Raw genomic sequence first — 27,951 nt, 5'->3', positions numbered from 1 at the left:
GATTATTTTTTTCCTCTGGGATATATCTGGCTCCAGGCAGACTGTGCCTGACTTTCTCCTTGTAAGGACCATTCGGTTGAGGACACTGTGAGTGAACAGGGCCCAGTAATTGAGTGCCTCCTATCTCCGATTCAGCTTTCTGATCTCTCTCTACCCAGGCCAGTGGTGTCCTGCTTGAGGACTTCTCCCTGAGCGACAGATTTGCTCCTTCGAGACTCCAGTCCCTGGTTCCATCAGCCATCCAAAGCCTGTGTACTTTGGGAAGTCGGCGGGAAATTCAGCCGTCTTCTAAAGATATAGATTAACTGCACATCTGTCAGGGTTTAGTTAAACATGACTGACTAATTTATCCTGCAGTGTGAGATGGGGATTCATTTCCTTTGCAAGTTGACTTGGCAATTTTCTCTGCTCAAAGAACATTTAGAATAGATGGTGTGCATGGCAATCAGGAAGAAATAGATACTATTAATTTTCCATTTTTCAAATGTGAGATTGACTATACAGCCCATATCCCATTCTCCTCGGAAAAACAGACCACCTCCTCTCCCGTTTAGAGCTGTGCACTGTCTGAAAACTCAGAAAAGAGGGCCTTCTAGTCCCCAGAGGGTCTGAGTTGGGGCCGATAAGCACGTTAGTGGGGGCCTGCGCCCGGGGGCCAGTCCTGGTACCTGGCAGAGCCGTGTGGCGCTCTGTTCCTCCTCCTCCTATGGCTCAGCATGAGATGCGGGTTCCCAGCTTGAGCGAGTTTGTGGTCTCCTTCCTCGGCTAATCTGTTCAGATTGGAGGGAAGGACTGGAGGCACAGGCTTGCCTGTCAGGATATCATGATGGACCTCCGAAAGTTGGAAATCCCAAAGGGATAGCTAACTTCATCCAGCGCTCGCCATACAATGTTCGGCCGCCGTGATGGAAGTAGTCTGTATCTGCGCTCTCCCAGATGCAGTCATTCGCTAGCCGCGTGTGACTGCTGAGTACTTGGAACGGGGTGGGTGCAACTGAGGAACGAAATGTTGACTTTTATTTCATTTTAGTTAATTTAAATGAAAATAGCCACATATGGCTCACGGTAACTCTGTTGGATAGCACAGGTATCTGTGTTCACCCGTTTCCTGTGTGGCCAAAGCCAGTTGTGTTTAGGTATCTTTGTCTTACTGGTTTTCTGAATGCTGTTCTATTTGCTCCAAACTTACTGATAAGTTGTATAAAAACAATCGTAGAGGTAATAAAACTCATAGCTGGCACATGCTGAGTAATTACTATATACCATGTGCTTTGCTAAGCCCTCTAACACACCTCATCTCATTTATAGTCACATAATGATACCCTGAGTTTACGGATGACGAAACTTGAGTCACCCAGCCAGCCAGCCAGCGGTCAAGCTGGGATTCACAGCAGGCAGTGAGACCCCAGAGCTCTCCCGACAGACCTCAGTGCCGTTGCCTGCCTGGTGTTTTAAGATACAGTCGTGTCCTGCTTGTTGAACGCCAGGTACTGTCTTGAGGTCATTAGCAACCTGCGTATAAACAATGCCCACACACTCCATGCTTTACAGAGTTTACCTCTGGCTCCCGGCTGGAAGGAAGGAAGCAGCTATACATGTGCACTGAGGTTGCACAGACCCAGTCTGGGTCTGCTCACCACCTCCCCTCAGATGGAGGGCAAGAGAGTCCTTTCCTGCCTGAGGGCTGGGAGGTTTGGCTCGTGTTCTCCATCAAGGACCAAGCCCCAGGCTCAGGAAAGATGGGCTTTCCTGCAAGCAGACATGAACTATAAAAATGAGGAGAGGCTCTGCAAAGTATTGTCTTCTGGAGGGGCTTCATCCCTTTGCAGCTCAGATGGGGGCTGGTCGCCTCAGTTGAGTGAGACGCTGCACTTAGTGAAGGCTGGATGGGGGTTTGAGCGAGACCCTCTGCTCATTCGTCACTACCCCCGTGCCTTCCACTGGGGTCTCTCCGCACTGATAGGTTCTAGCCTTAATCTACATCTTGTCAGCACCATGAGACGTTCAGAACCTGGCTCTGCATTGTAATGTGGCTTGCTTGGCTTCACAGCCTGACTCCTGCAGCTTTAGAATTTGGGAAAACTGACAGTTGTGGGGTTCACTTCCTATTTACTGAGGCTTTACCTCCTCAGGTCTCTAATTCCTGTCCCTCCGGATGCGAACAACCGCTAAATGCATTGCTGGTTTTTCTGCCTCTTGGGAGCGGCCCACTGCCTGGACCCTTTGTCAGAATTCTCAGCACCCAGAATTAGGGTAAAATCAGGCAGCTAGGGAAAGTCAGCTCCCTCCTCTGCACCATTGTCCCTCCTTTGGGGATTTCTCTCCTCCAGTCTTAGCTCTCTATGAGACTGTCAAATAGCCCGCACCCACCTACCCATCCACCCATCTGGATTTTCTTCTTGTTCTCAGGAGTATTCGTTGGCCTTGCTCTGTCATACCGTAAAAGATAAGCCGGAATGCTAAAGATGGGCTGCATATAGAAAGGACTCTTCCAGGGACAAGGCATCCATCTGTCCATAGGGAAAAGTCAAGTCAGTCTGTTCAAAGGCCGGCAACATAAGCCACATCCACAAACCCAAACGTGGGCTAAAGCGAAATCGAGAGTCGCTCTCACTGGGATCTTTTGGTGTCCCAGGCAGCCTTTCCCGAAGAGCATTAGCTGTTCCTAAATGTTAATCTCTTGCCATGAGTTCAGTGGAAAACATCTTCTCTGGCAACTGCAATAGCAAGTTTGATCGGGTTAGCAAAAGGGACCCGTGACGGTCTTTGGAGGCTGGTGCATGATGGCGAGGCCATCCCGGCTTGCTTTCAGAGTGCCAAGGCAGTCCAAGTTCGGTTGTGCATGGCGCTGCTTGCCATGGGCGTCTCGGCTCTCACTTTGTCATACTCTTTACCTGTGAGAGCAGCATCTTTGGGGCATTTTCACAGTGGCATTTTCACAGTGGCATAAGGAGCCATATCCTGGTTGGAGAGGGAGGTCTGTTAGGAGCATCACATGTTGAGAGCAGAGAGTTCAAACGAGGAGAAGGCCCACGGACTCACTGTTTCTTCCATCTTCTTTTCTCCAGCCTGCACGGACAAGGAGTTGAGGAACCTCGCTTCCCGGCTCAAAGACTGGTTTGGAGCCCTCCATGAGGATGCAAACAGGGTCGTCAAGCCCACCAGCTCCGACACAGCCCAAGGCAGTAAGACCGCTTTACTCTCGCTAATTTACCTCATTTTAAACACCACATTCCCTCCTCAGTTATTGGATGTTGTTGATTGACCGCCCTAAGATGCTGTTGTTAAAAGAAACACTAAGTTAAATGTAGACACTGACTTGAAGTATGCCCCAGTTTCAGAAATATCGGAGGAGAGGGAAATGCCTTAGAATCAAGAAAACACTACACCTTAACGTTTTTTAAAGTCTGCTTGCAAAATTATCACGTGCTTAGTACAGTCCTTTTGGAAAATGCATTTAAGGAAAGATACCAAGATAACAAACTACTGTGTAGAAAATAGATAAGCAACAATATACTATATAACATAGGGAATTATAGCCATTGTCTTGTAATAGCCTGCAAAAATACTGAATCACTACGCTGTACACCTGAAACTGACACAATATTGTACATCAACCATACTTCAATTAAAAAATGTATAGAAACACAGCGTTTTAATAACTAAGCACGTCGTGGCGTGGCATATACTTCAAACGTTCCCTTGCCACGTAGAAAAAAATATTTATGTCTGTGTGTGTATGTATATGCACTCACACACACTTTACAGACTATCTTATGGCCTTCTTTTATCACCCAGCAATACACTATCTCTCTAGGCAGTTGAGTGGTATTCTGCCTTGTAATCACTATCTAGAATCTCTATGTGTAGATACAACATAATTTATGTAATTAGACCTTTATTTGGGAGCTTTGAAGTTGTTCCTAATGTTCAGCTATTATAAGCAACACGGTAGCAAACATCTTTGATAACTTAGCTCTATGGACGTTAATCAGATTGCATTTTGTTTTCCATAGATAAACTCCCAGACAAGTGTTCCCTCCGCCATCACTGAACTGGCAGAGACCATACCCAGAGCCTCTCCAGAAGCTGGAGAGAAGACTCAGAGTAGGTCTGCCTGTTTGTACCTTGACAGAGCCTCTCAGTGCCTTTAACGCAAAGGCCATTAGGGGAGAGCTCCTGCACACTGTGGCCGATTGGCACAGAACGGCTTAGTCAACGATACAGTTGTCGAGCCGCGCAGAGCTTTGCCACAGCCTCTTCTGTGTAGAGATTTTTATATTGATTTGTCAAAATATAAAAACACACGTTATTTCAAGCAGAGAGCATCTCACCCCATCCCCGATGCCACGCTTGTGTGGACAGGATTTCTGAACGTAATGCTCCTGGGTTGAACTAAGTAGGTAAGAAGTGATACTGGTAATTGGTGGGACCCAGAGTTTAACCAGCATCTGGTCTTCAGGCCAAATTAGAATGATCTTAATTTCGGGTTTATCCTTTGCTGTTCATAGCCATCTAGAGATACTAGTAGAGAATGTTGATCCTAGGGGACAATTCTTTCACCAGTTTGGAACTTTTTTACCTTTAGGGAAAGGTAGATTCTGGGAAGCAAATGCTAAGTGTCCAAAGAGTGGGTCCTGGGGTTGTAGTATCTGTGGGAAGGGGGATGTAAGAAAGAGTCTTTCTTTCCATCCCTGCCAAAGGTTTCCTTGGGAGTTTGTGGACAGTTAATTCACAGGTAGTCTCTAGAAGCTTTTCCCAGGGGTCTTCCAGGAGCCACTGAGGCCCTCGGCTTTCTGAACGACCTTTCAATGAAGAGCAGATTGACGTGAAAGAGCTGCTCCTCGCAGCCTCCAGTCGTGGGAGGCCCCTTCTGCCTCCCAGGGAGCCTGCAAAAGGCCTGCCCTTGGCCACAGGCAAATCAAGTCCCTGAAGAGGTTTTTAGGTTGGATGTCCTGAAGCAACTGGAGCCAAGGGATATAAAGGAATGACACTTGGTTAGCCCACGAGGCACAGGAGGGAGAGACATTTTTGTCAGTCCAGGAGTTCTGAAGGGGAAAACCACGGAACCCTAGAAGTGCCATGAGCTCAGGGCCAACCAGAAGGGCTGCTCTGTTCCCCTGGATATCAGATGCAGGTGCCCCTTTTCTAGAGCCTTCCAAATTTGGCACTTCTTTTCAGTGGTCAGTCAGCAGTATTAAAATTTCTCTTTCCTGTGTATTAAAATGGTAATATCCTACAACATTGATGCATACTACATAAAATATTCTGTAGAAAAGTGTGGAGCCATTTAGTTGTAGAAAAGTGTGGAGCCATTTAGTGTCAGAGTCAATTATCTTGCTTTATTCAGTCGCCCCTGAGGACATCATCATCACAGAGATTGTTCAGTCATGACCTTCAGTCAAAGAGGAGGCCAGATGATGTTCCATAGTCTCTCTTCTTGAAAATCAGGATCTTTCCTAAGATGTGCTTTAAGATATCAAAAGGTATAAATTTAAAAATGGAAAGATTTTTGTATGTTGGAACAGGTAAGTTAAACTTTGCAGTAGCTAGAAAACTTCTCTCAACAAGTTCTTCTGTTGAGCACTTCCTGTGTGCCTGTACTGGCTTCTGGACAGCCAAGACCCTGTTGTAAAGATGCTACTTTAAAGGGTGGGCACGCTTTGCTCTGTCTTATATCCTGCTGACTAAGCAGAGGTTCCTGGTGAGGCACATAGAGCCTGATGAGCAGGCTGTAGGTTACAACCCTAGAGGGTCAATCGATCCCATCAGGATCCTCCGTGACAGTCACTGTGGCAGCCCTTGCATTGCTCATCCCTAAACTTGGCGCCCAAGCCAACTGGATGTCCTCAGCGTAGGAGGCTCCTGTGTCATGCGAAGCAGAGGCAGCCCTGGGAGAGGAGGGACTGAGAATGTAGACTGAGGGTTGGGCCACCTGGGCTTGAATTCCAGCCCCACAATTGTATGACCTTGAGCAAGTAACTTAAATCTTGAGCTTCTTTTCTGTAATCCATAGGGAAGACAAAGCATCATCTCTTAGGGCTGTTAGAAGGATTCAGTGAGATAATTATAAAATGCTGAGAAGAGTGCCTTCAGTAACACAAAAGTGAATTCTTCATCGTTTTCTGGGGAAAAGAAAACCAGTCCTAGAAATCCAGATTATGGAATAATTTAACATTGCCTGGTGCTTTGATTCCGAAAGAAAGACGAGTTTTACATGTGGGGTATGCCTTCTCTGGGGTTTGTCTACAGTACACTCAGTATCCCGAGTGTTAAGCCAAGTGTTATTATTCGAGCGCATACAGTTTCCACTGTAGAAACAAATAATCCTCTAAGAAAACCAACCCTCCTCCCCGCACCCCGGGAAATAAAAAGAAATAATTTTCTGAGTCATACATGATTCCATGTCATGTATCTCTTGAGGGGATTGCAGAAAAGAAAAATGGGGAACAGAGGCAGGTACCCTGGCTTGTTTTCCCATTAATGTTCAGACTGCTTGGATTGAACAGTCCTTTGGGATATAATCACTGCTTCTGGATTGTACCACATAGTTTCATCTCACTGCCATCCTTTTACGATAGTTCTTTTGTTTTGGTTTTTCAAGTAGTTTTTTTTCCTCAATATAAAAGCATAGTTTGCAGTATTATCCGTTAGTCCTCTTACTCACCATGTTTGTACTCTTCCTTTTTCAGGCATCCCCTGTTTTAAGCAAGTCTGGTAAATGAAAATCCCTATTTACATCACAGATAAATTAGGATTGGGGATTTATTCCCTTTAGAATATATTCTCCTGAAATGCTGACTTCTGTTTTAGCACATTTTAGACTGTTTCATTTAAAAACCAACCAACCACCACCACATGTTCTGGTAGAAGGCTACTGAGACTGTACCCGTGGAGGGGTAAAGCACCAGGGGAGGAGGTGGAGAGGGTGGGCCCTGGGGCTCCTCTGGGGGCAGAAAGCTGGGGAGCAAGCAGGACACGAGAGAGCGGGCTTGGTGGCAGCTGAGACATGTCCTTCCCTCTACAGGGTTTGACACCAGCATCCTTCCCATCTGCAAGGACTCCCTGGGCTGGATGTTCAACAAGTTGGACATGAACTATGACCTCCTGCTTGACCACTCAGAGATCAACGCCATCTACCTGGATAAGTATGAGCCCTGTATCAAGCCTCTCTTCAATTCCTGTGACTCCTTCAAGGATGGCAAGCTCTCTAACAATGAGTGGTGCTACTGCTTCCAGAAGCCTGGAGGTAAGGCAGGAGGGAGGTAGGGCCACCATGCTGTGCAGGGACGGGCCCCCTATCATGTCCTGGGGAGAGAGACAAGGATCAGCAAGCAGAAAGTCACAGCTAGAGAATAAAGCAAACGCTCTTTTTCTCCTCATTGACCTCCACTTTCAGCATGGTAGGGAAAACCCAGGAGCATAATTAAGGAGTGTGTTATTCCACTCCTCCTTTTAGGAAAATCTTTTAACTGTTGTGCCTCAGCTTTTCCATCTGTAAGATGGGCGTAGAAACCTTTGCTACATAATTCCCAAAGTCAGTGTAAGATCCTTCATGTCTTTGTTTTTTGTACATTTTCTTCAGATTAGGTTCTTAGGTGTTTCTGTTTGGTTTCAGTAGGAACTCTCTCTACACTAAGACATTAGAATTGGTCTCATCATAGGTATTGCAAATAGTTTTTTTCCCCAAACTGGACTATGTGCGTTTTCGCTAGGGTGAAATTTAAAATTTTAAGATAGTTAGATTTCTCCATCTTTTATTTTGGGGCTTCTTAGAAGCCATAAGGCTTACTTTAAGCTTAGAAAGGCATTTCCCACTGTGAGATAGTAAAGCAACTCTCTTCTTTTCTTTAGTACCTTTGTGGGGCTTTGTTTGTTTACGGAAATCTTTTATCACTTTAGTTTTTTGTGTGTGTGCAGTCAAGTAGGGTCCCAGTCCCGATCCCTTGAGATGGTTGTCCACTTGCCCATTTGTCATTAATTGACTAACCCATCTTTCTCCCACTAGTTTGAAATGCTTCCTCTATCATATATAAAACTCCTATATGCTCTATGTATATCTGTCTATTCCTGGGTGCTCTGTCCTACTAATTGACATGTTTTATTATTTAGCGGACCACTCTCTCCTACCATTAACCTTTTTTCAGAATATCGTTATATGTCCTATATGTTTGAACTCTTTGAATTTTAGAATCTTATAATCAGTTCATTCAATTAAAAAAAAACTTACTGGTATTTTTTTTAGAATTAGGCAAAATTAGATTAATCTAGAGAGTTGACAGCTATATAATATTGAACCCTTTTATCCTAGAACAGGGTTTGTCTGTTAACCAGCAAGCTACAAGTTTTGTTTTCACAGATGTTATACTTCCCTTGTGTTTATTGTTGTTGCCAGTATAGACGAAATCCATTTTTTCCCATTATATTTCCTCACTGGTGATTGCTTCACTATTAAATTTGTTCCCGGCCACCATACTAAATCCTCACTTTATTTATGATGGTTATTCTGGTTGGTTTCCTTGAATTTTTCAGGTGTGCACTCATATTATCTGCAAATAGTGATAGCGTTTTCTCTTCTCAATTTTTGTACCTCATTTCTTTCTAATCACATCAGCTAGTTCTTCCAAATCGACGTTACATAATAGCCATGCTTTTTACTTCAATAGGAATGCTTGTGGTGGTTCAGCATTAAGCTTCATGATAGCTTTGGGCTCGAGTTCATACAAATTCATGTGGCTTTAGCTCCAGGTTGAGGCTGAATGAAGCGAAGCCTCATTGCTAATACTTCACCTGGAGGGGTAATGCCAGGGCCCCGAGAGGGAAGTAACTGCCTTAACCACGAGACACAGCTGAGCCCCTGGCCACATGCGATGTCTCCAGATAGGCTGCCCTTTCAGCAACCGTGGGAGGGAGCCAGGACCCACCTATGGAAAAGAACGGCATCTAGGAGGAGTTGAGCAGAAGAATTTGGTGTCGTTCTTTGTTTCTTATTTTGTGTACTTCTCCCATTTTCTTAAGTTAGTTCCTTTATTTTTTTGATAAAGTTCCTACCACCTCCCTTCCTGACCCAGAACCAACTTTGGGAGTTCTATTTACCCTCACCTTTCTTTATTATTTCCTATATTTTTAATGTACGTACTTGAGGGTAAAGTTTTCCTCCAAAGTACTCCTTTAGCTATAGGCCATAGGTATTCATAGTTTGTATTTTTATTATGGTTAATTTGTAGATATTCTACAATTAAGGATCTGGGTACCTCTTTGGCCCAATAAAGCTTTGAAAGAGCACTTTTTAAACTCTTCGTGCTGACTGAGATCATTCTTTTCTTTATTGCCAAGTTTTAGAAGTTTTTTCAGAAGTTCTCATGGGAATTAGTCTTTGAATGTTTGAAAATATATAAATTTCCTTTATACAGAAGCAAAGATGCTAAGTATAAACTTCCTGGAATCATAGTTTGCTCTCTTGATACTTTAATGTTATTCTCCTAGCCCTGGATGTAGTTACTGAAAGAGTGAACCCATACGAATTTTTCTCCCTTTTGGGGGTGATGTACCCATTTTGCCTGGAAGTCAAAACGATTCTTTACCTTTCACGGCTATGAACTTCCTTGGACATGTTTTAGTTTTGCTCAGGCTACATCAATCACTTTTTCCTGAGACATGTTATGCTCTCTCGAGCTCTAGAATTAAAATTTTTTTGTCCCACGTGTTTTGTCCCACGTGTTTAGTCTCTTCTCATCAGTCACATGGACGTTTCACATCAGTTTTGTTGCTTCAGATATAGCCTTCCTTTCTTTAACGGCTTAGTTTTCCTCTTTATGTCATTTATATCCTTGAGCTTTTGTATCTGTGCATTAAAATACCTGTAGACGGTCTTTTTTCATTAGAATCTTTGGTAAATATTTTCTTCTCAGCAGCATACATTTTCTGTCACAAGTTTTTCATCTGAAGTTTGTTCTTGTTCGTTCCTCTCTTTTTCTTGCAGCATTTTTAGTAGGTCTCAGTCTTGATTCATTTCTACTTATAAGTAGAGTTTTTAAAGACCGTTTGAGAAAGGGGCCTGACAATTAGAAACGTTCTTCCTGGGAAACTGGCAGTGTTTATGATTGTGCTGCTCCTTCAGGAGCCGTCTTCTAAATGCCTAAAGATTTTTTTCTCTGTATTTCTTCATAGGGAGATGAGCATTTCCATTGGTACCTACCTCATATGGTGACTGTAAAGATTAAATTAATTAGGAGAAAGTTCCAAAACATTAGCTGGTGCATTCTGAGAATTCAGTGAATGTTCATTATTTGCTGTAGATGCTACTTTTTTTTTTTTTTTTTTTTTTTTTTTTGCGGTACGTGGGCCTCTCACTGTTGTGGCCTCTCCCGTTGCGGAGCGCAGGCTCAGCGGCCATGGCTCACGGGCCCAGCCGCTCTGCAGCATGTGGGATCCTCCCGGACCGGGGCACGAACCCGTGTCCCCTGCATCGGCAGGTGGACTCTCAACCACTGCACCACCAGGGAAGCCCTAGATGCTACTTTTAATCATCAAAGAAAGATGGAGTTTGGTCTCTTTTTTGTTGGTTTCAGGTGGTATCTTTCTCCTGTACTCCGAAATCATCTTAAACCCAGAAGTCAAAAACATGTACTTGATAGTTTCTCTCAAGAAATGAGAAGCAAGACCAGGTGGCATTGTGAAATCCGAAGGGTAACAGATGTAAACAGGCACTCAGGTACCTTCTGCAGACTCCACACTTGTACTTACAGAGGTAGGGTAAGTGCTCTGAGAATCCAAATGTCATGGTCTTTGCTAGAGAACCATGAGCAAATAGCAGAGCCACAGCATCTGCAAAGGCCGGTCATAGTAAAATTAAGATTAGTGAGGTCGCCTTTCTTTTTGCATGGAGTGGAAGTCAAAAGGGTACCACACACTTTCATATGCCCTACTTTAGCCCTGTGGCTCCCACTGTATCAGCCCTTCACTTGAGAATGGACAGTTTTGAGCTCGTTTGTAATAACACATGTTTTATCACTGAAGACTTGGAGGCTGAGAGGGAGAAAGAGACAGGCCCAAAGTACTTGCCTAGGAGGTGGCAAAGCCCAGAGTTAAGGTGTCACCCTTCTGTCCCTCTAGATCTCTTCTGTATCTTCATAGTTGTCCCTTGAGGCCTGTGTTTTACTTTCCTGGGGTAGTGAGCCATGAGGTCGGAAGTAGCCATTCTAATCGTCTTTCTATCCTGCAGTAAGACCTGAGGTAGATTAAGTATTTGTCCCAGTCTGTGGATTCAACACACGTACCCACTAGTAACCTTTTATCCTGGTTCTCAGCTCATAGAAGTCTTGGCTGATAAGAGACTTTTTTTCTTTATATAAGGAAGTAAATAATGAAATCACTGACTAGACACTTGGTATTTGCTTGACTGGTTGGTGGGAAGAAAGATTCCTATACAGTGCAAGTAGCCCCCGAATACTATTTTAAGTACCTAGTGGTATAAAATGTTGTTTTTTTAAAATTAGTGCCACTAATGGCCTGAATTTGTTTTGCTGCATAGTAACAGCAGATGAAGTAATTCCACTCCCAGGTGTGTCATTGTCTCCATTTCATGTCAAAAGTGAAACCAGTCATTAGCAATCATATCCCTTACCATCTGGAAACTGACTTTCATAAATTATTTTTAGGTCTCCCTTGCCAGAATGAAATGAACAGGATTCAGAAGCTGAACAAGGGGAAAAGCCTGTTGGGTAAGTACCATTTCTTGCCACTCATTTAAACAACTAATTAAACCACCCGTGTCTCTTGTAATATTGAGCACAGCCATGCTTATTCAATTAGGGACCAGTGTTTTGTGAAAGAACTGCCTCATATTACCCGAGACAGGGCTCTTCCAGGAAGCTGGTACTATGCGGTAGTCCACAGGACATACTCTGAGGCTCAGTTAGCTGGCTGAGAAACGCGGCATGCTCCATCAGCAGGAGGAGACGTCAAAGGTCAGCCCATGACCAGTGGGCAGGTCACCAGGCTGAAATCGAGCTAACCCCTCCCTGATCTTGGCTTTTCCTTCTTTCAGGTATGGCCATTAAACGGAGCTCTCAAGGGTTCCTTCCAAGTTAAAATGATAAGATCTATAAATTATAGAATTTCCTACATTCTGCAGATCAACTTGTCCATTCAAGGAGGATGATGAGCTGAGTCCCTTCTGAATTTATCAGACAGGGTCCAAGGACTCGAGTGCGCTTAAACACATTTCTGTTTCATGTGCATGATCACTGGACCCTGTCTCTACGTTTCTCCTCTTATCTTTTGTCCAGATGTTGAGGTGGAAGCAAGTGGGTTGTGCGAGTGTGTTTTTTCCCTGACATGCAAATCTGTGGCCAAGGTAACAAATGCTGGCTGTTGAAGGTTCCCTTTAGCTCCATACCCTCCTTTCTGCAGCACGCAGAACAGGCCATTGCTGAGACATCAGAGACACCTCATTTGTTTGCCCAAAAAAGAGCCTGCACTGCTTCCCTTGCGTTTTAAAAAGAGAGCTGACAGCTACAACACGAATTATTCTTGTTAAACATTCAGAAGCAGGTTCACCCCCTAAACAGCCTGCCATTTATCTATTTTCTTGAAGGAAACGGGCAAGTTTTTTGCAGATTGGTCTGTGAACTCTAGCCATTTCTCTTCATCTGATGTTTGTGCCACTCAAAGTGCATCTTATCTCCTTCCTTCTACTTTTTTTTTTTTTTTTTTTAATTTTTATTTATTTATTTTGTGGTACATGGGCCTCTCACCGTTGCGGCCTCTCCCATCGCAGGGCACAGGCTCTGGACGCACAGGTTCAACGGCCATCGCCCACGGGCCCAGCCGCTCCGCGGCATGTGGGATCTTCCTGGACCGGGGCACGAACCCTTGTCCCCTGCATGGCAGGTGGACTCTCAACCACTGCGCCACCAGGGAAGCCCCCTTCTACTTTTGAAAATTACTTATTTCACTGGCTTGCCTTAGACTTCCCACTTCTGATAACACCCTTTTCAGCTCACCAAGAACTCCAAAGTTGTTGTGATCTGGACCTGAGTGTAGGTTCTTCTCCAGTGTTGAAGACATAAAAGCATCTTTCTGGATCCCTCTTCCATTGGGCTTTCCTCCAGTGCAAGGACTTGTGCTCGATGATCTGATTCTTCCATGTGCGAGGTCATTTTGGGTTTGAGTGATGTGCTTAAGAGAACTAATAGAGAGTGCTATTTTTGGATGCATGGATATCTTCTTACTGCTTCATTGATAATGAGATATTATTTTTAAAGTATGTGGCCTCAGATAAAATGTCTCATCTTTTATTTTCCCCAGTTCATAGGAATGAAAGGCCTATCTTTTTCCTACTGTGAATCCCACCTAGTTTTAAAGCTCACTTTACCACATCTCCCCACATAGGGATATTATTCCAGCCGACTCATAAAAATACCATTTATCTGCTTACAAATTATTTTTTGCAGGGGGAAATCTCCTAATATAACACATGTGTATTCAGGGGCATTCAGATTCCTAGCAGAGACAAGCAATAACAAATTACAGTCAGTTATAATTACTGCCTACTTAGAAAAAAACGGTGATTCTATTACCTTATAGATATAGAGCAGCACCTGCTTCCTACCAACCTGGGGCCTCAAGCCAGGATATATATTTTTTTGGGGCGGGGCATCTATTAACTGCTCTTGTTTTCCAACTGCAGCTCAAGGAGGAGGATCAGCATTTCCTCACCTTTCTACTTGCTCTCAAAAGAAAACATCTGCTTTTTTTTTTTTTTTGTCCTTCCTTCTGTTCCCTGAAGACCAGGGGTGCTGTGCACTGGCTGAGCAACTAAGAGTATGGGCACTACTTCTAATTGCAGCACCAGCAGACTTACCTGTCACTTAGGAGGGATTTTTCTGGGGGCAACTTCCTAGCTGTGATCTTTGAGAACGTGGTCATCTTGGAATAGCTTGGTGAGCAGTTGCTAGAATCAGCTGGATCTGAGGTTACTGTCTGCCATGCCACTCTTCTTTCCAGATCTTTTCTATGAAATAAAATAAAAGGTCAATTTAAAAACACAGTCACTCTCAAAAAATCACAAATAAAATTAGGCAGTAGAAGCCAGCGGTAAGCAGAAACCTCCATCTTCACATGGCTGATTAATGTTACTACTCATGTTACACTGAGAATCGTCCCATAGTAGACGAGCACACAATCATCAAACACACACACACGCCCCCTAAGAAAAATGAAAACTAAAAACTGTCATAAATATTACCTACAGCTGAGTGTTAGAAGAGAAAATATTATCTTCAGGGTGCTGAGAGGAAATCACTTTGAACCTAGGATGTTAAATGTATCTCAGTGATCATCCAAGTGTGATGACAGACATATTCTCAAACCACAGATTCGGTAAGCTTACTAACCGTAGACTTACTAAAGGTTTTAATATGCAGAAGACAAACAATACCAGAAGGAATTATTGAGATACAATATGGAAAAGAAGGCATGCTGCTAAATCTAAACAAATATGAACTACAAAAATGTTTTGATATCAAGGTAGAATTAAAATTTCAGACTGTTGGGGGTCAGTGATAAAAATGTGATAAAAATGTGTCTGGTTTATTCAGGAATAAAAGAAAATATATAGTTTTTAAACCTATGGAAGACAACCATAGAATAAAGAAAACTTGATCATTTCAACAGAAAGCAGGAAAGGGGGAAGACAGCAAACACAAAATACAGTGGTAGATATAAAAACACACATATCTGTAATCACCATAAATGTGACTGGGCGAAACTCATTTATTATGAGACAGAGACTGAGAAAATCTGACAAGAGCAAATACTTTGTTTTCAGTTCTTAAGAGAAAGAGGTATTATTATCTTGCTGAAATGTTACATGTCATCAATTGGTATACCCATAACTTTAAAACAAAATGTCACATTATAACAATTGTAACTATAGATGTAACCAACATAAGAGCACTCAATATATAAGGCAAATACTAACAGACATAAAAGGAGAAATTGACAGTGACACAATAACAGTGGGGGACTTCACCCCACTTTCATCAATGGACAGATCATCTAGATAGAAAATCAATAAGGAAACACAGGCCTTAAATGATATTTATACAGCATTCCATCCAAAAGCAGCAGAATACACAGTCTTTTCAAGTGCACATGGAACATTCTCCAGGATTGATCACATCTTAGGTCACAAAGCAAGCCTTAGTAAAGTTAAGAAAATTGCAGTCAATATCAAGCATCTTTTCTGACCACAGTGCTGTGAGATTAGAAATCAACTATAAGATAAACACTGGAAAAAAGCACAAACATGTGGAGTCTAAACAACCAATGGATCACTGAAGAAATCAAAAAATGCCTAGAGACAAATGACAATGAAAACAGGATGATGCAAAAGCAGTTCTAAGAGGGAAGTTTATAGCAATACAATCTTACCGCAGGAAGCAAGAAAAGTCCCAAATAAACAACCTGACCTTACGCCTGAAGCAACTAGAGAAAGAAGAACAAACAAAACCCAAAGTTAGTAGTAAGGAAAGAAATCATAAAGATCAGAGCATAAATAAATGAAACAGAAACAAAGAAAACAACAGCAAAGATCAATAAAACTAAAAGCTGGTTCTTTGAGAAGATAAACAAAATGGATAAACCCTTTGACTCATCAAGAAAAAAGTGGAGAGGATGCAAATCAAAAAAATTAGAAATGGAAAAGTTACAACTGACACCACAGAAATACAAAGGACCTTAAAAGACTACTACAAGCAATTATATGCCACTAAAGTGGACAACCTAGAAGAAATGGACAAAATCTTAAAAAGAATGGAAGCCTCTAAGACTGAACCAGGAAGAAATAGAAAATATGAACAGACCAATCACAAGCACTGAAATTGAAAGTGTGATTAAAAAATTCCCAACAAACGAGTCCAGGACCAGATGGCTTCACAGGTGAATTCTATCAAACATTTAAAGAAGAGCTAACACCCATCCTTCTCAAACTCTTCCAAAAACTTGCAGAGGAAGGAACACTCCCAAACACATTCTATGAGGCTACTGTCACCCAGGTACCAAAACCAGACAAAGATACCACAAAAAGGAAAATTACAGGCCAATATCACTGATGAATATAGATGCAAAAATCCTCAACAAAATACTAGCAAACTGAATCCAGCAATACATTAAAAGGATCATATGCCATGGTAAAGTGGAGTTTATCCCAGGGACACAAGGATTTTTCAATATCCACAAATCATTCAGTGTGATACACCATGCTAACAAAGTGAAGAATAAAAACCATATGATCATGTCAATCCCAAACTCCCAGTCTATCCCTCCCCCACTCCCCCTGGTAACCATAAGTTCATTCTCTAATTCTGTGAGTCTGTTTGCTTTCTAAATAAGTTCATTTGTATAGGTTTTTTTTGGATTCTGCAATAGAAAGCAATATCATATGATACTTGTCTTTCTCTGTCTGACTTCACTTAGTATGATAATCTCCAGGTCCATCCATGTTGCTTTTCAATGGCTGAGTAACATTCCATTGTTTCCATATATCACTTATATGCAGAACCAAAAAAAATGATACAAACGAACTTATTTACAAAACAGAAGGAGACTCACAGACACAGAAAAACTTATGATTACCAAAGGGGAAAGGTGGAGGTGGGGAGGGATAAACTGGGAGTTTGGGATGGACATGTACACACTACTACATTTAAAATAGATAACCAACAAGGGTCTGCTGTGTAGCACAGGGAACACTGCTCAATATTCTGTAATAACATAAATGGAAAGAGAATTTGAAAAATAGATACGTGTATATGAATAACTGAATCACTCTGCTGTACACCTGAAACTTACACAACATTGTAAATCAACCATAGTCCAATATAAAATAAAATTTTTTAAAAAAGAACACACACACACACAAAGTAACAGAACTGCAAGGAGGAGTTGTCATATCTATAGCCTAATCAGAGACTCTAATAATATACCTCTTCTTGAAAACTTACAGTTCAAGTATACAAAAGAAGAAGTGAACAACATAATTCATTAGCATTTTTATATATGTATTCCTATTCATTAGCATTTTTATATATATGTATTTTTATAGCATTTTTATATATGTATTCCTGTATATGTACATAGGCATAGAATAGACAGTCTGTTCAAACACACATGACATTTGTCATGGACTACACAAAAGAAAACTAAAACTAAACACCTCAAAAAAGTATCATAGATGATATTCTCTACAACACAATACAAACAGAAGTAAAAAATGAGGTTACACAACCTTATATGTCTGGTTTTTATTTTTTAAATAATTAGTCAAAGATGAAATAAAGTAAAACTACAAAACATTTAGACCTGAATGAAAATGAAAGCACTATGTGCCAAAAACAGAGAAGCAACTAAAATGAAACTTAGAGGAACATTCATAGCTTCAAATGCATTTCTGGAAAAAAAAAAAAAAAACAACTAAAATTTCAAATCCAAAAGCTATAAGGACAACACAGTTAAGACTAAAGCAAAAAGAAATCAAATAGACAAAACTTTGACAATGTGAAAGCCTCAAATAGTCTCGTGAATTTAAAAATGGGCTGTAACCTCAGATATAGATGAATAGTATAAATCTGTAGTTCTCAAACTTCACAATTTGAGAACTACAGAAACCCCTGGAGAGTTTATTAAAGCATAGTTTGTTGGGCCCCACTCTCAAAGTCTTTAATTCAGTAGGTTTGAGGTGGGGTCAAGAATTTGCTTTTCTAAGCAGTTTGCTTCCCACTGATGATGCAGCTGCTGGTCCTGGGCCCACACTTTGGAAACCATTGCTATAAACCAACTTACAGCAATTACAAAAACCGAGTTGAAAAGGATACTCTGAGTATGGGTCACGAAGAAAAAGAAGACCCAACAGGCTTAAAAAAAAAACAAAACATTAATTTTAAATCAAAATACTACTGTCACCTCCTAAAATAGGCACCAGGCCCAAAATATTTTTATGGGTGAATCCATGGAAGAGATCATTCTCATTTGATACAAAACATCTGGAGTACAGAAAAAGAAAAATACCTGAATCATTTTACAAATTAGTTGCTTTGATACAGAAATTGAAGAAACAAAACTATATGCCTCTATCACTTAGTAACATAGATGCAAAAGGATCAGAAAATTGAATCCAATATATCATGACCAAGTAGTATCTATTCCAGGAAAGCAAAGATATATTTTTAAAAATTGTGCCACTCATTAAAAGCACATAAAGGATAAAAAAATCCTATGATTCTCTCAAGTATTAATGTTATTGAATCAGGAAGGAATAGAAACTCTGAACAGACCGGTTACTAGTGAGGAGATTGAATCAATAATCAAAAATCTCCCAAGAAAGCAAAGACCAAGAGCAGACAGCTTCACTGGTGAATTTGACCAAATATTTAAAGAAGAATTAACACCAATCCTTCTCCAGCTCTTCCCAAAAAACTTCAGAGGAGAGAACACTCCCAAACTCATTTTATGAAGCCAGCATTACCTTGATACTAAAGCCAGAAAAAAACACTACAAGAAAAGAAAACTACAAGCCAATATCCCAGATGAATATAGATGCAAAAATTCTCTAGCAGCACATTAAAGGAAAGGAAGATGTAAAAGTTTCTTTGTTTGCAGATACAATTTAACCAAGGAGGTGAAAGATCTCTATGCTGAAAACTGTTAAGACATTGATGAAAGGAATCCCATATTCATGGATTAGAAGAATTAATATTGTTAAAATGTCTATATTACCCAAAGTCATGTATAGATTCAAAGCAATTTCTATAAAGATCCCAGTAGCATTTTTACGGAAATAGAAACACAATCCTAAAATTTATATGAAAGCACAAAACCCCCAAATAGCCAAAGCAACTCTAAGAAAGAACAAAGAAGAACACTTCCTGATTTCCAGCTGTATTATAAAGCTATAGTCAACAAACAAGGTTGTACTGGCATAAAAATAGACACATAGAGTAACAGAACATAATTGAGAGCCCAGAAATAAACCCATACATATACAATCAACTAATATATTCAAAAGACAGTCTCTTCAATAAGTGGTGCTGGGAAAATTGGATATTCACATGTAAAAGAATGAAACTAGACCCCTACCTTACACCACTCACAAAAATTAACTTGAAATTGATCAAAGACCTAAATGTAAGACTGGAAACAATAAAACTGCTAGAAAAACACATAGGAAAAAAGCTCTTGACATGGGCCTTGGCAGTGAGTTTTTGCATATGACACCTAAAACACAAGCAACAAGATCAAAAATATGTGGGACTACACCAAACTTAAAAGCTTCTGTGCAGCAAAACAATCAAAAAAACGAAAAGACAACCTATGGAATGAGAAGAAATATTTGCAAACCATATATCAGATAGGGGTTCATATCAATATATGTAAAGAACTCATACAACTCAATAGCAAAAACAAAACAAACCAAAAATTCCACAAATAATTCAATTTGACAAATGGACAAAGGAGCTGAATAGACATTTTTTCCAAAGAAGATATTCAGATGGTCAACAGGTACATGAAAAGGTGCTCAGCCTCACTAATCATCAGGGAAGTGCAAATCAAAACCACAATAAGATATCAGGTCCTGCCTGTTAGAACGGCTATCATGAAAAAGACAAGGGATAACAAATGTTGGCAAGGATGTGGAAAAAGGAGAACCCTTGTGCACTGTTGCTGGGATTATAAATTGGTGCAGCCCTATGGAAAACAGTATGGAGGTTCCTCAAAAAATTAAAGATAGAACTACCATATGATCCAGAAATTCTGCTTCTGGGAATATATCTGAAGGAAATGAATATACTATGTCAAAGAGATATCTGCACACCCATATTCATGGCAGCATCATTTACATTAGCCAAGATGTGGAAACAACCTAAGTGTTCATCAACGGATGAATGGCTAAAGAAGTTCATATATGTTTATATATATATATATGAACAGAACATCATTCAGCCAGAAGAAAGAAGGAAATCCTGCCAATTGTGATGACATGGATGGACTTTGAGGGCATTATCCTAAGTGAAGTAAGTCAGACAGAGAAAGAAAATACGGTATGATCACTTGTATGTATAATCTAAAAACAAACTTTGAGACTGGTGGTAAACACAGGCAGAGTATGGGCAGTGGGAAAATTGGATGAAGGTGGTCCAAAGGTACAAACTTCCAGTTATAAGATAAATAAGTACTGGGATATAACATACAACGTGATATCTATAGTTAACACTGCTGTATGGTAGATGTGAAAGTTGCTAAGAGTAAATCCTGAGAGTTCTTCTCCCAAGGAAAAAGACTTTTTTTTTTTCTATATGAGATGATGGATGTAAACTAAATTTACTGTGGTAATCATTTCACAATATATAAGTCAAATCATTGTGCTATACACCTTAAACTTATCCAGTGCTGTGTGTCGATTATATGTCAATTACATTTCAATAAAACTGGAAAAACTTCTGAAATAAAAAGTTATTAATAAGAGTAGAACCACAGGGAAAAAGAGAACTCATCCAAGAAGGAATCCTATCTAACCTTGAGCAAGTCCTAGGGCCCTGTAATTTTGATTAGGTAATAACCAAGCATGCCTTTCTTTCTTGCTGGCTTTGCAGTAAATACCCTGTCTGATGTGTGTGCCCTCTTGTCTGTTTTTGAGGGCATTAACTCTGAGTATCTGTGCACTTCTCTGATTCAAGTTGGACCTTTCGTTCTCCCAGGAGCACTCATACCTCGGTGTAATGAGGAGGGCTATTACAAAGCCACACAGTGCCACGGTGGCACAGGGCAGTGCTGGTGTGTGGATAAATACGGCAACGAGCTAGCTGGCTCCAGGAAACAGGGTGCTGTGAGCTGTGGTGAGTAAGGCCTGCTGCATCAGCCCCCAATGACCTCTGGTGACTTAGAGGTACTCACTGTATGAGGATCTGGGCAGAAGAATTTGTAGAGGTCGTTATGGTCTACAGCGAGTGAGTTTACAATGGAGATAAAGTAACCCTGAAATCACATGAGATAATGCATAGCTAGTTTTCCGAGTGCCAGGAGCTCACTATGGCCAATGAACTGGACAACAGTTTTTGACAGTCAGAAACGGTTGCAGGCAAAGAGTGACTCAGATAGACCTCCCAAAAAGGTAGAAACATCTCAAGAATTCTGGGGCTCATATCAGAATAAGGCTTGTGGTCCATGCCAGGTAGACAGGGATGCTCTCACGTTCAGAAGGTAAATTGCATGATTTTGCCCTACAGTTAAGGAAGTCGTGACGCATAAGCAGAACCTAAGCTCAGATCTTTTCTTCCTTCTTAATGTTTCAGAAGAGGAGCAGGAAACTTCAGGGGATTTTGGCAGTGGCGGCTCTGTGGTCCTGCTGGATGACCTAGAGGACGAATGGGAGCTGGGACCAAAGGACAAAGCGGGGAAGCTGCGGGGGCACGCCCGGGCAGTGACGGAGGACGATGAGGACGAGGGCGACGAGAAAGAGGACGAGGTTGGGTACATATGGTAGTTCCCACGGGGAGGAGGACACGAGGTTCGCACAACACTGCAAGTCACTTCCTGTTCCTGCATTTGTATCTAAGACTCCACGGCACATGGCCTCTTCTCCATTGTTGCCCTCTCTACCCAACCTAAGGTTCGGAAGACAACTCCTTGTTCCCGGAGCATTCTGATTTTGCATACGGCGTGTGGGAAAAAGGGTGTTGTGTTTTGTTTTTTAGACAGGGGAAGGCTGGCTGAATTAGAGCCTCCTTCCCTCCCGTGAGTTTTTTGCAACAAGCATGTGATTTATGTGGGATTCTGACAGTGCAGGGAGCCCCTACCCTCAAACGTCAAAGACCCTTTGCGATCACCGACACCGGTGGTTAGTACAGCATGGTTCCCGGCCTTACCGTGTCTAAGTGCTTTTCTTGTGTCCTGTAGATGTTGTGGAAAACACACTGCACTGTACCTTGTTCCCACTGCCCCCCACCACCCCTGGTGTCTATTACTACAAATCAGTTTTTCACATTACTCGATCTGGCTTCCTACAAACAACAGCCTTAATTCAGTCAAGAGTCCCTTTGGGGAACTGATCTCCTTTATTAGAAAAGGTGTCTGGATGCTTCTCTCTGTACGTACATAAACATGGAAGTACGTACAGAAGAGACTATACACACCTCTCAGAAAAAAAGGGTTTGGGTATCTATTAAAAACTCATTTGAAAAACAATTACACATTTGTCAGCTTGATCAGACCTGGATCATCATTTCTGGAATAGGAAATGTGTATCAAAGTCCTTTTTTGCACTAACAGTTGGCACTTGTAGCCTGCAGACTGAGGAGGCTGCTTCTGTCTGCGGCAGCAGAGTTATTGGAAGCCTCTTTGATTTGGATAAGCCTCTGTCTGCCTAAATTGCTTTCCTCGCAGAAGCCATGCGACTCCCACGCGGGCAGCTTCACAAGCCATCTCTCTCATTTCAGCTCAAGCGCCCCTGGGGCTTGCAGCAGTCCTGTGTGCGGCAGGCCCCTCCCTTCCTACCTACTCAAGGGCTTTTTCTAAGGCATGTACACATACCCTCTGCTCTCTGAGAAGACAGTCCCTCGCTGCTCCTTAGCAGAAGAAAATTCAGCATTCTTAACTCAATGTTTCAGTTTTGCCGCTCTCTAGCCACACATCATGATGAGGCTAGAAAAGCTCTACAGATTTTTGATCGCTCATCATTTGTAAAGAGTCTCAGATGGAGGCCTAGAAAGAACTCCATGACGGCACATGGGAAGCTAGGGCTAGATTTTTAAGAGCTAGTCCTGCCCTTATCCCCTCCCCGACACAAGTGTCAAGGTACTAATGAAGAAAGCCCTTTACCATTGCGTTTCTTTTCCCTAAGTTAACTCATGATTAGAGTCTATCTCCAAATTTGGTAGGGTCATCATCTCTATAGTCTTTAGGATTTCTCCCCCTATCAGGCTGGCCCCCGTACAAGTACCAAAGAGTAGTCTTCAAAGTGGCCCCCATTTAGCTCAGTACAGGGCCTTAAGCTCCTGCCCCACCCAGTTTCCACCCACAAGGACGCCCTCATCAGCCAGCCGGCAAGGATCTCTTGCCCACATTTGTTTTCCTTCCCTTCCTGCACTCCAGCTAGTCCACAAGGAGACCGCAAAAACTCAGGCGAAAAATATACCCAGCCAAACCATGATTACAGCGGCAGCTGACCACCCCCCGCTCCAAACTGACCATTTGTTTATACTTTACCAGCCCACCTCAAACTAGTATTTTCCAATCCCTGCATTGGCCAGACCCAGTGGCATTACCCCTGGACTTGGCTAAGATGGGACATGAACTTACTTGATATGGCAAACTCATTTGGCCTGATAGAATGAGCACAGCCAGGACCCTAGGTATCGGGTGACCATAGGCAAGCTCTGTATTGGGATCTCAACTCCTTCACCTCTGTTTCAGTTTTTGTTGTTTTTTTCTCACTTGAACAAAACTCTGAGATGATAATTTAGAAAACAGGTGCTTAATTGCAGCTAAATTACAATCGAATGTATAAAAGAATCGAGACGTAGTTTTAAAATCTCAGTTTAGACCATCAAAGAAAACCATCGTTACTATCTCCTCTGAGCTTGGAAAAATGCACAAGAGAACAAATTAAAATCGACAAATCGATTTCACTTAGAGAAACTTCTAGGAACAGAGTGAACCACACTGATCTTAATTTGCCTAATTATCTTATGACAAGTGTCAAATTAAGATGACACTTAAAGATCCTTAGCATTAACTTAATGATGGAGAAGAGCGCTCACTAGTCAATTCCCAGGAAGGTAATGAGATGCTCATTTTCAGAGACATTCCGAGAAGGTATTTTGAATCATTAAAATATTAAATAAAAAGCCCTCCTAAGACTGGAACCCCAAATCAATGGAGCAACATTAACGCCACTTTTCATGCCTCGCTTTGGCAAGACAGCATTAGATTTTTTTAAAGGTACTTTGCATAAGTAGTAAAGATTTGATATTTTAGTTACCTCATCCTTAGAAGAAGAAATTTTGCTTTCCTCTTTTTTGGCAGGAGTCCTTTAGCTAGTGATGGAGTATACATAAAAATCTTGATTAAAAAAAAATAGTACTGTGATAATCATTCCCTTGTTGGAGACAGATATGGAGTTGAAACTTCACTGGCTCATTTTTGGAACCTCCTTAGTAAATAGTTATATTCTTATTCCATAAATGGTTCTTTTATTTGATACCATTTCCTTGGCATCTAAGTTAAGCCCCAGAATTTTCTTCCACAATGGTTAGTTGTCTAACATATTACTGTCTTTTTGTTTCCGTGAACATTCTAGGCATGGGAATACCTTCACACTGAATTCGAGATATTATATCAGGTCCTCCTCCTTTATGCCCATTTTCCCATGCCCAGCAGTGAATGACAGCGTGTCTGTCCAGGTCTGCCCCTCTCCTCTTCACGGGATGCCATCTACAGTTTCGTTTAGTTTTTACCTTGACCACACTGTACAGTAACATCCAAGAGCCCTTTATACAGTGGGTGGTTTTGGTCTTTTTATACCTTTTTCTCAAAGTCACTGATGTTTGTCTCTGTTCAATGTGTAGTACTGTAATGAGAGCCCTCCAAATCCTGAGTGTCAGTTTGTTGTCCCTATTGTAGATGAAATAGTGAAGTAGAACAACCTAGTAAATTCTGAATGCTTTCCCACATAGACTTATCTGGAATGTGAACACAACTCTTTGGTTAATAGTAAATGCTTAACTGTAGTCCTGAGTAGGTGCATTTCTGTCTGTCCCAGTAAATTTTAATTTGTCTGCAACATCTGAGTGTGTGTCTTTTGTTAGCTTGCACATGCACTCGCCAGGCCATGTCCACACATGACCTCTGGAGAAGAGTATGGGCCGTTCAAGGGGATCACCAACACAGGGCCCTCTGTGAGGCCAACCTGCTGGTGCTCCAGCCTGTCCTGACCCCTCTCAGCACACCCTGGCACATCCATGCCCTGTGCCCCCTCAGCCTAGAACCTTCTCACCCGACCCCTCTTTCTGCCACGTTCTCCCCTCTCAAGCCACAACTTGCTTACTTAGTCCTTATCCATCAGGTTTCACTGTTGTCATCCTATTTGCAACCTTAAGCTTTTTCAATTCTTCTTCTTCCTTCCCTCCCCAGTCAGTTATTCTCCAATTCTCTTGGGAAAAACAAAAAACAGAAAAAACTCCTTTACAGGGACTCTGAGATGTCCTCAGTTTATGGCTGAACACACCAGATGCTTGTCAAACATCAGAAAACACCCAAATTGTAACAGGAATTATTTCCTTTCCACCTTTATCCACATTAAAGCCAGGGTATCTATGACTTAATTATACCCTGAGTGAGTAATTTCACCACCAACCGAGGTAGAAACTATCTTATGAATAATTCTAATTCTTTACCCAATGGACTGCATCTTACAGACAATTTACAGATTGACAGTTCAAGGAAAGATGCTTCATAAATCCACAAAATAACTAAGGTCAGAAGAACAGTGGCCAATATGAAGCCTCCAGGGTAGGTACAGGGTACCTTAAAGAGCAGCTGGCATTTGTGGACACTCCCAAAATTCCTCTTAAATCATCAGATTTACAGTCAAACCCCACATGTCTCCTCAAGTTGTGTCTTCATGGAAGCCACCTCTGTCCGTTAAAGGCCAGGACCAAAGGAATCTTAGTTATACAGCGTGAGTAAAAAGGTCCCAGCACCTCTCAAAATTCTGGATCAGTTTTCAGATTTGCTTTGACAAACTGATTCAAGGAAAGAGGACGATTTCAAAATTTATTCATTCAACAAGACTTTAAGGTTAATTAGAAGATTTGTAGCTATATAGATTAATATATGATGGATGGATGAATGCCACTATGGGCAGGCACCATATTCAGTGCTAGGAATATATCAAGAAAAGTGAATAAGACCTAGGGGGTCCTGCTCTGTAAAGTTATCTCCTTGAAAAAGACAAATAACTGTTACAGTAAGGGTTGGTGGATATCATAGTTGACACCAACAGCTACTGCAGCCTTGTTTAAAGCTCACCTTTCCTGATTTCTCATATCCATCATTCACTGATTTTCATCCTACCTCTCTGGCTATTCCTTTTAGGTCTCCTGTATTTCCGTTTGTTCACCCAGTTCTGTTCATACAGGTGTTCCTCAGATCTGTGTCCCTGGCCCATTCCTCTTTAATTTTACATGCTTTCTCTAGACAAGCTTATCTACATCAGTGATTTCAACCAACTCCTCCACTTGAAGAAGCCCCGGTCTATGTTTCAAGTGCAGGTTTTGATTCCATTCTGAAAAAGTCACCTGACATTTAGATAATTCTACTCAAATTTCCCATTACCACCTCAATTTTAAACCTTAAAACATCAAAATGATAGAATGAAATATAGAGTGAATATGCCTATGAAAACAGGAGTCAGCAAGGCTTCTTTAAAAACAATTCCTAGCAAATGTGAGCCATAAAGGAATAGATTAATAAATTTTCCTCCATCAAAATTAATAGCATGTCATGAACAAATTTAAAAGATAAACGAGAGACTAAAGAAGATAATGAGGACATAAAACAGATGAAGGATTAGGATATAAAATTTTTAAACTCCTACAAATCCATAAGAAAAATAGAATTCAACAGACTAATGGGGAAAGATAAAAACAAGCGAGCCATGGAAGACACACAGATGGCAAAGAAACCATGCCTAACCTCACTCATGATCAGAGAAACACAAATTAAGCAATGATCCCTCAGTTTCACTCAGAAAAAAATCATGATCATGTCAAGTGTTGTTGAGAGTGTAGTATAAGGAACACTCTTACACACTGTACAGTCCAATCAGCCATTGGAGGGCAGTTTGGTAATAACTATATAAGTAAGAGTAAATACCCTAGGACTGAATAATTTCACTTCTCAGTAATTACTCCTAGAGGAAAAAAATCACACTAATTTACAAAGATATATGTAAAATGTATATCCATTGTACCATCACTTGTTAGAACAGGAAATTTGGTACAAAACTAAGTATCCATCAGTGGGCACAACGGGCAACTCTACGCTCTGGAATACTATGCAGTAGTCAAAAATAATGAAGTAATTTCATATGCACTGACTTACCAAAACTTCTAAAACGTCAGTTGTATGAAGAAAACAATCAAGTGATACAGAGTATGAAATATGTAAGTTAGATATATAAAAGGCTATACAATCCACTTTCTCTGAGTAAATATGGAAATACACAAAACAAGGTCTGAAAGGACACACACAAAGCTGGTAGCAGTGGTGACCTCTGAGGAAAGGACTGGGACTTGGTCTGATCAGCCTCATCTCTATGTTTCACTTTTGCTTATTATCATGAAAGCAATACACCATGTCTTGTATGATTTCAAAATAATTCATTAGCTTCCTCTTCAAGACTTCTCCTGATACACTCCTTGACTTCAGGAATAGCACCACCATCTACCCCTCTCTCTCCAACTCCCAAATGGTAATAAGTCACCGAATTCTTTCAATTCTTCTTTCTAAATATCTCTTCCTCTCTGTCTCACCACTGCTGTCATGGTTCTGACCACCATCCTCTCTCTCAATTGTCTTGGGAATTTTTTAACCAGTGACCCTGCTTTATTCTTGCCCAGCTCCAATACATCTTACATGCTGCTTCTGCCAAAGTAATTTATTCTCAAAGGCAAATCTGATCATGTCACTGCCCTACTAAATTTTCAAGGTTTCTCATCACTGTCACGACCAAATCTAAGTTACTTGGCTTGGCAAATACACTGCTTTGTAATTGATCCCTTTCTACCTCTTTGTCTCCTTGCATTCCTCACATCTCAAATTCTAATCTTTTTCCCAAGCACCTCCACCCTTCTCAAGCTTCTGCCTGTGTTCCTGATAGTTCCTTTATCA

General features: G+C 41.3%; 1 protein-coding gene across 1 annotated transcript in view; it reads left to right on the top strand.

The window, feature by feature from the left end:
- SPOCK1 (SPARC (osteonectin), cwcv and kazal like domains proteoglycan 1) overlaps positions 1–25,190 on the top strand; it is a 554,568-nt gene extending 529,378 nt beyond the window's left edge. Inside the window, exons 7-11 of the mRNA XM_022588868.2 lie at positions 3,069–3,185; positions 7,028–7,249; positions 11,661–11,723; positions 20,760–20,897; positions 21,354–25,190. Coding sequence (XP_022444576.1) covers positions 3,069–3,185; positions 7,028–7,249; positions 11,661–11,723; positions 20,760–20,897; positions 21,354–21,544 — 731 coding nt within the window. The 3' untranslated portion in view covers positions 21,545–25,190. The remainder of the gene's footprint in view (positions 1–3,068; positions 3,186–7,027; positions 7,250–11,660; positions 11,724–20,759; positions 20,898–21,353) is intronic.
- The last annotated feature ends 2,761 nt before the right edge of the window (positions 25,191–27,951 follow it).

The sequence above is a fragment of the Delphinapterus leucas genome, chromosome 3 (assembly GCF_059928025.1).
Source record: "Delphinapterus leucas isolate spDelLeu-1000000601 "Yukka" chromosome 3, BTC_Dleu_Yukka2, whole genome shotgun sequence".
Taxonomy (NCBI): domain Eukaryota; kingdom Metazoa; phylum Chordata; class Mammalia; order Artiodactyla; family Monodontidae; genus Delphinapterus; species Delphinapterus leucas.
The sequence above is the reverse complement of the archived record's forward strand: the minus strand, read 5'-3'. Positions and strand labels throughout refer to the sequence as shown.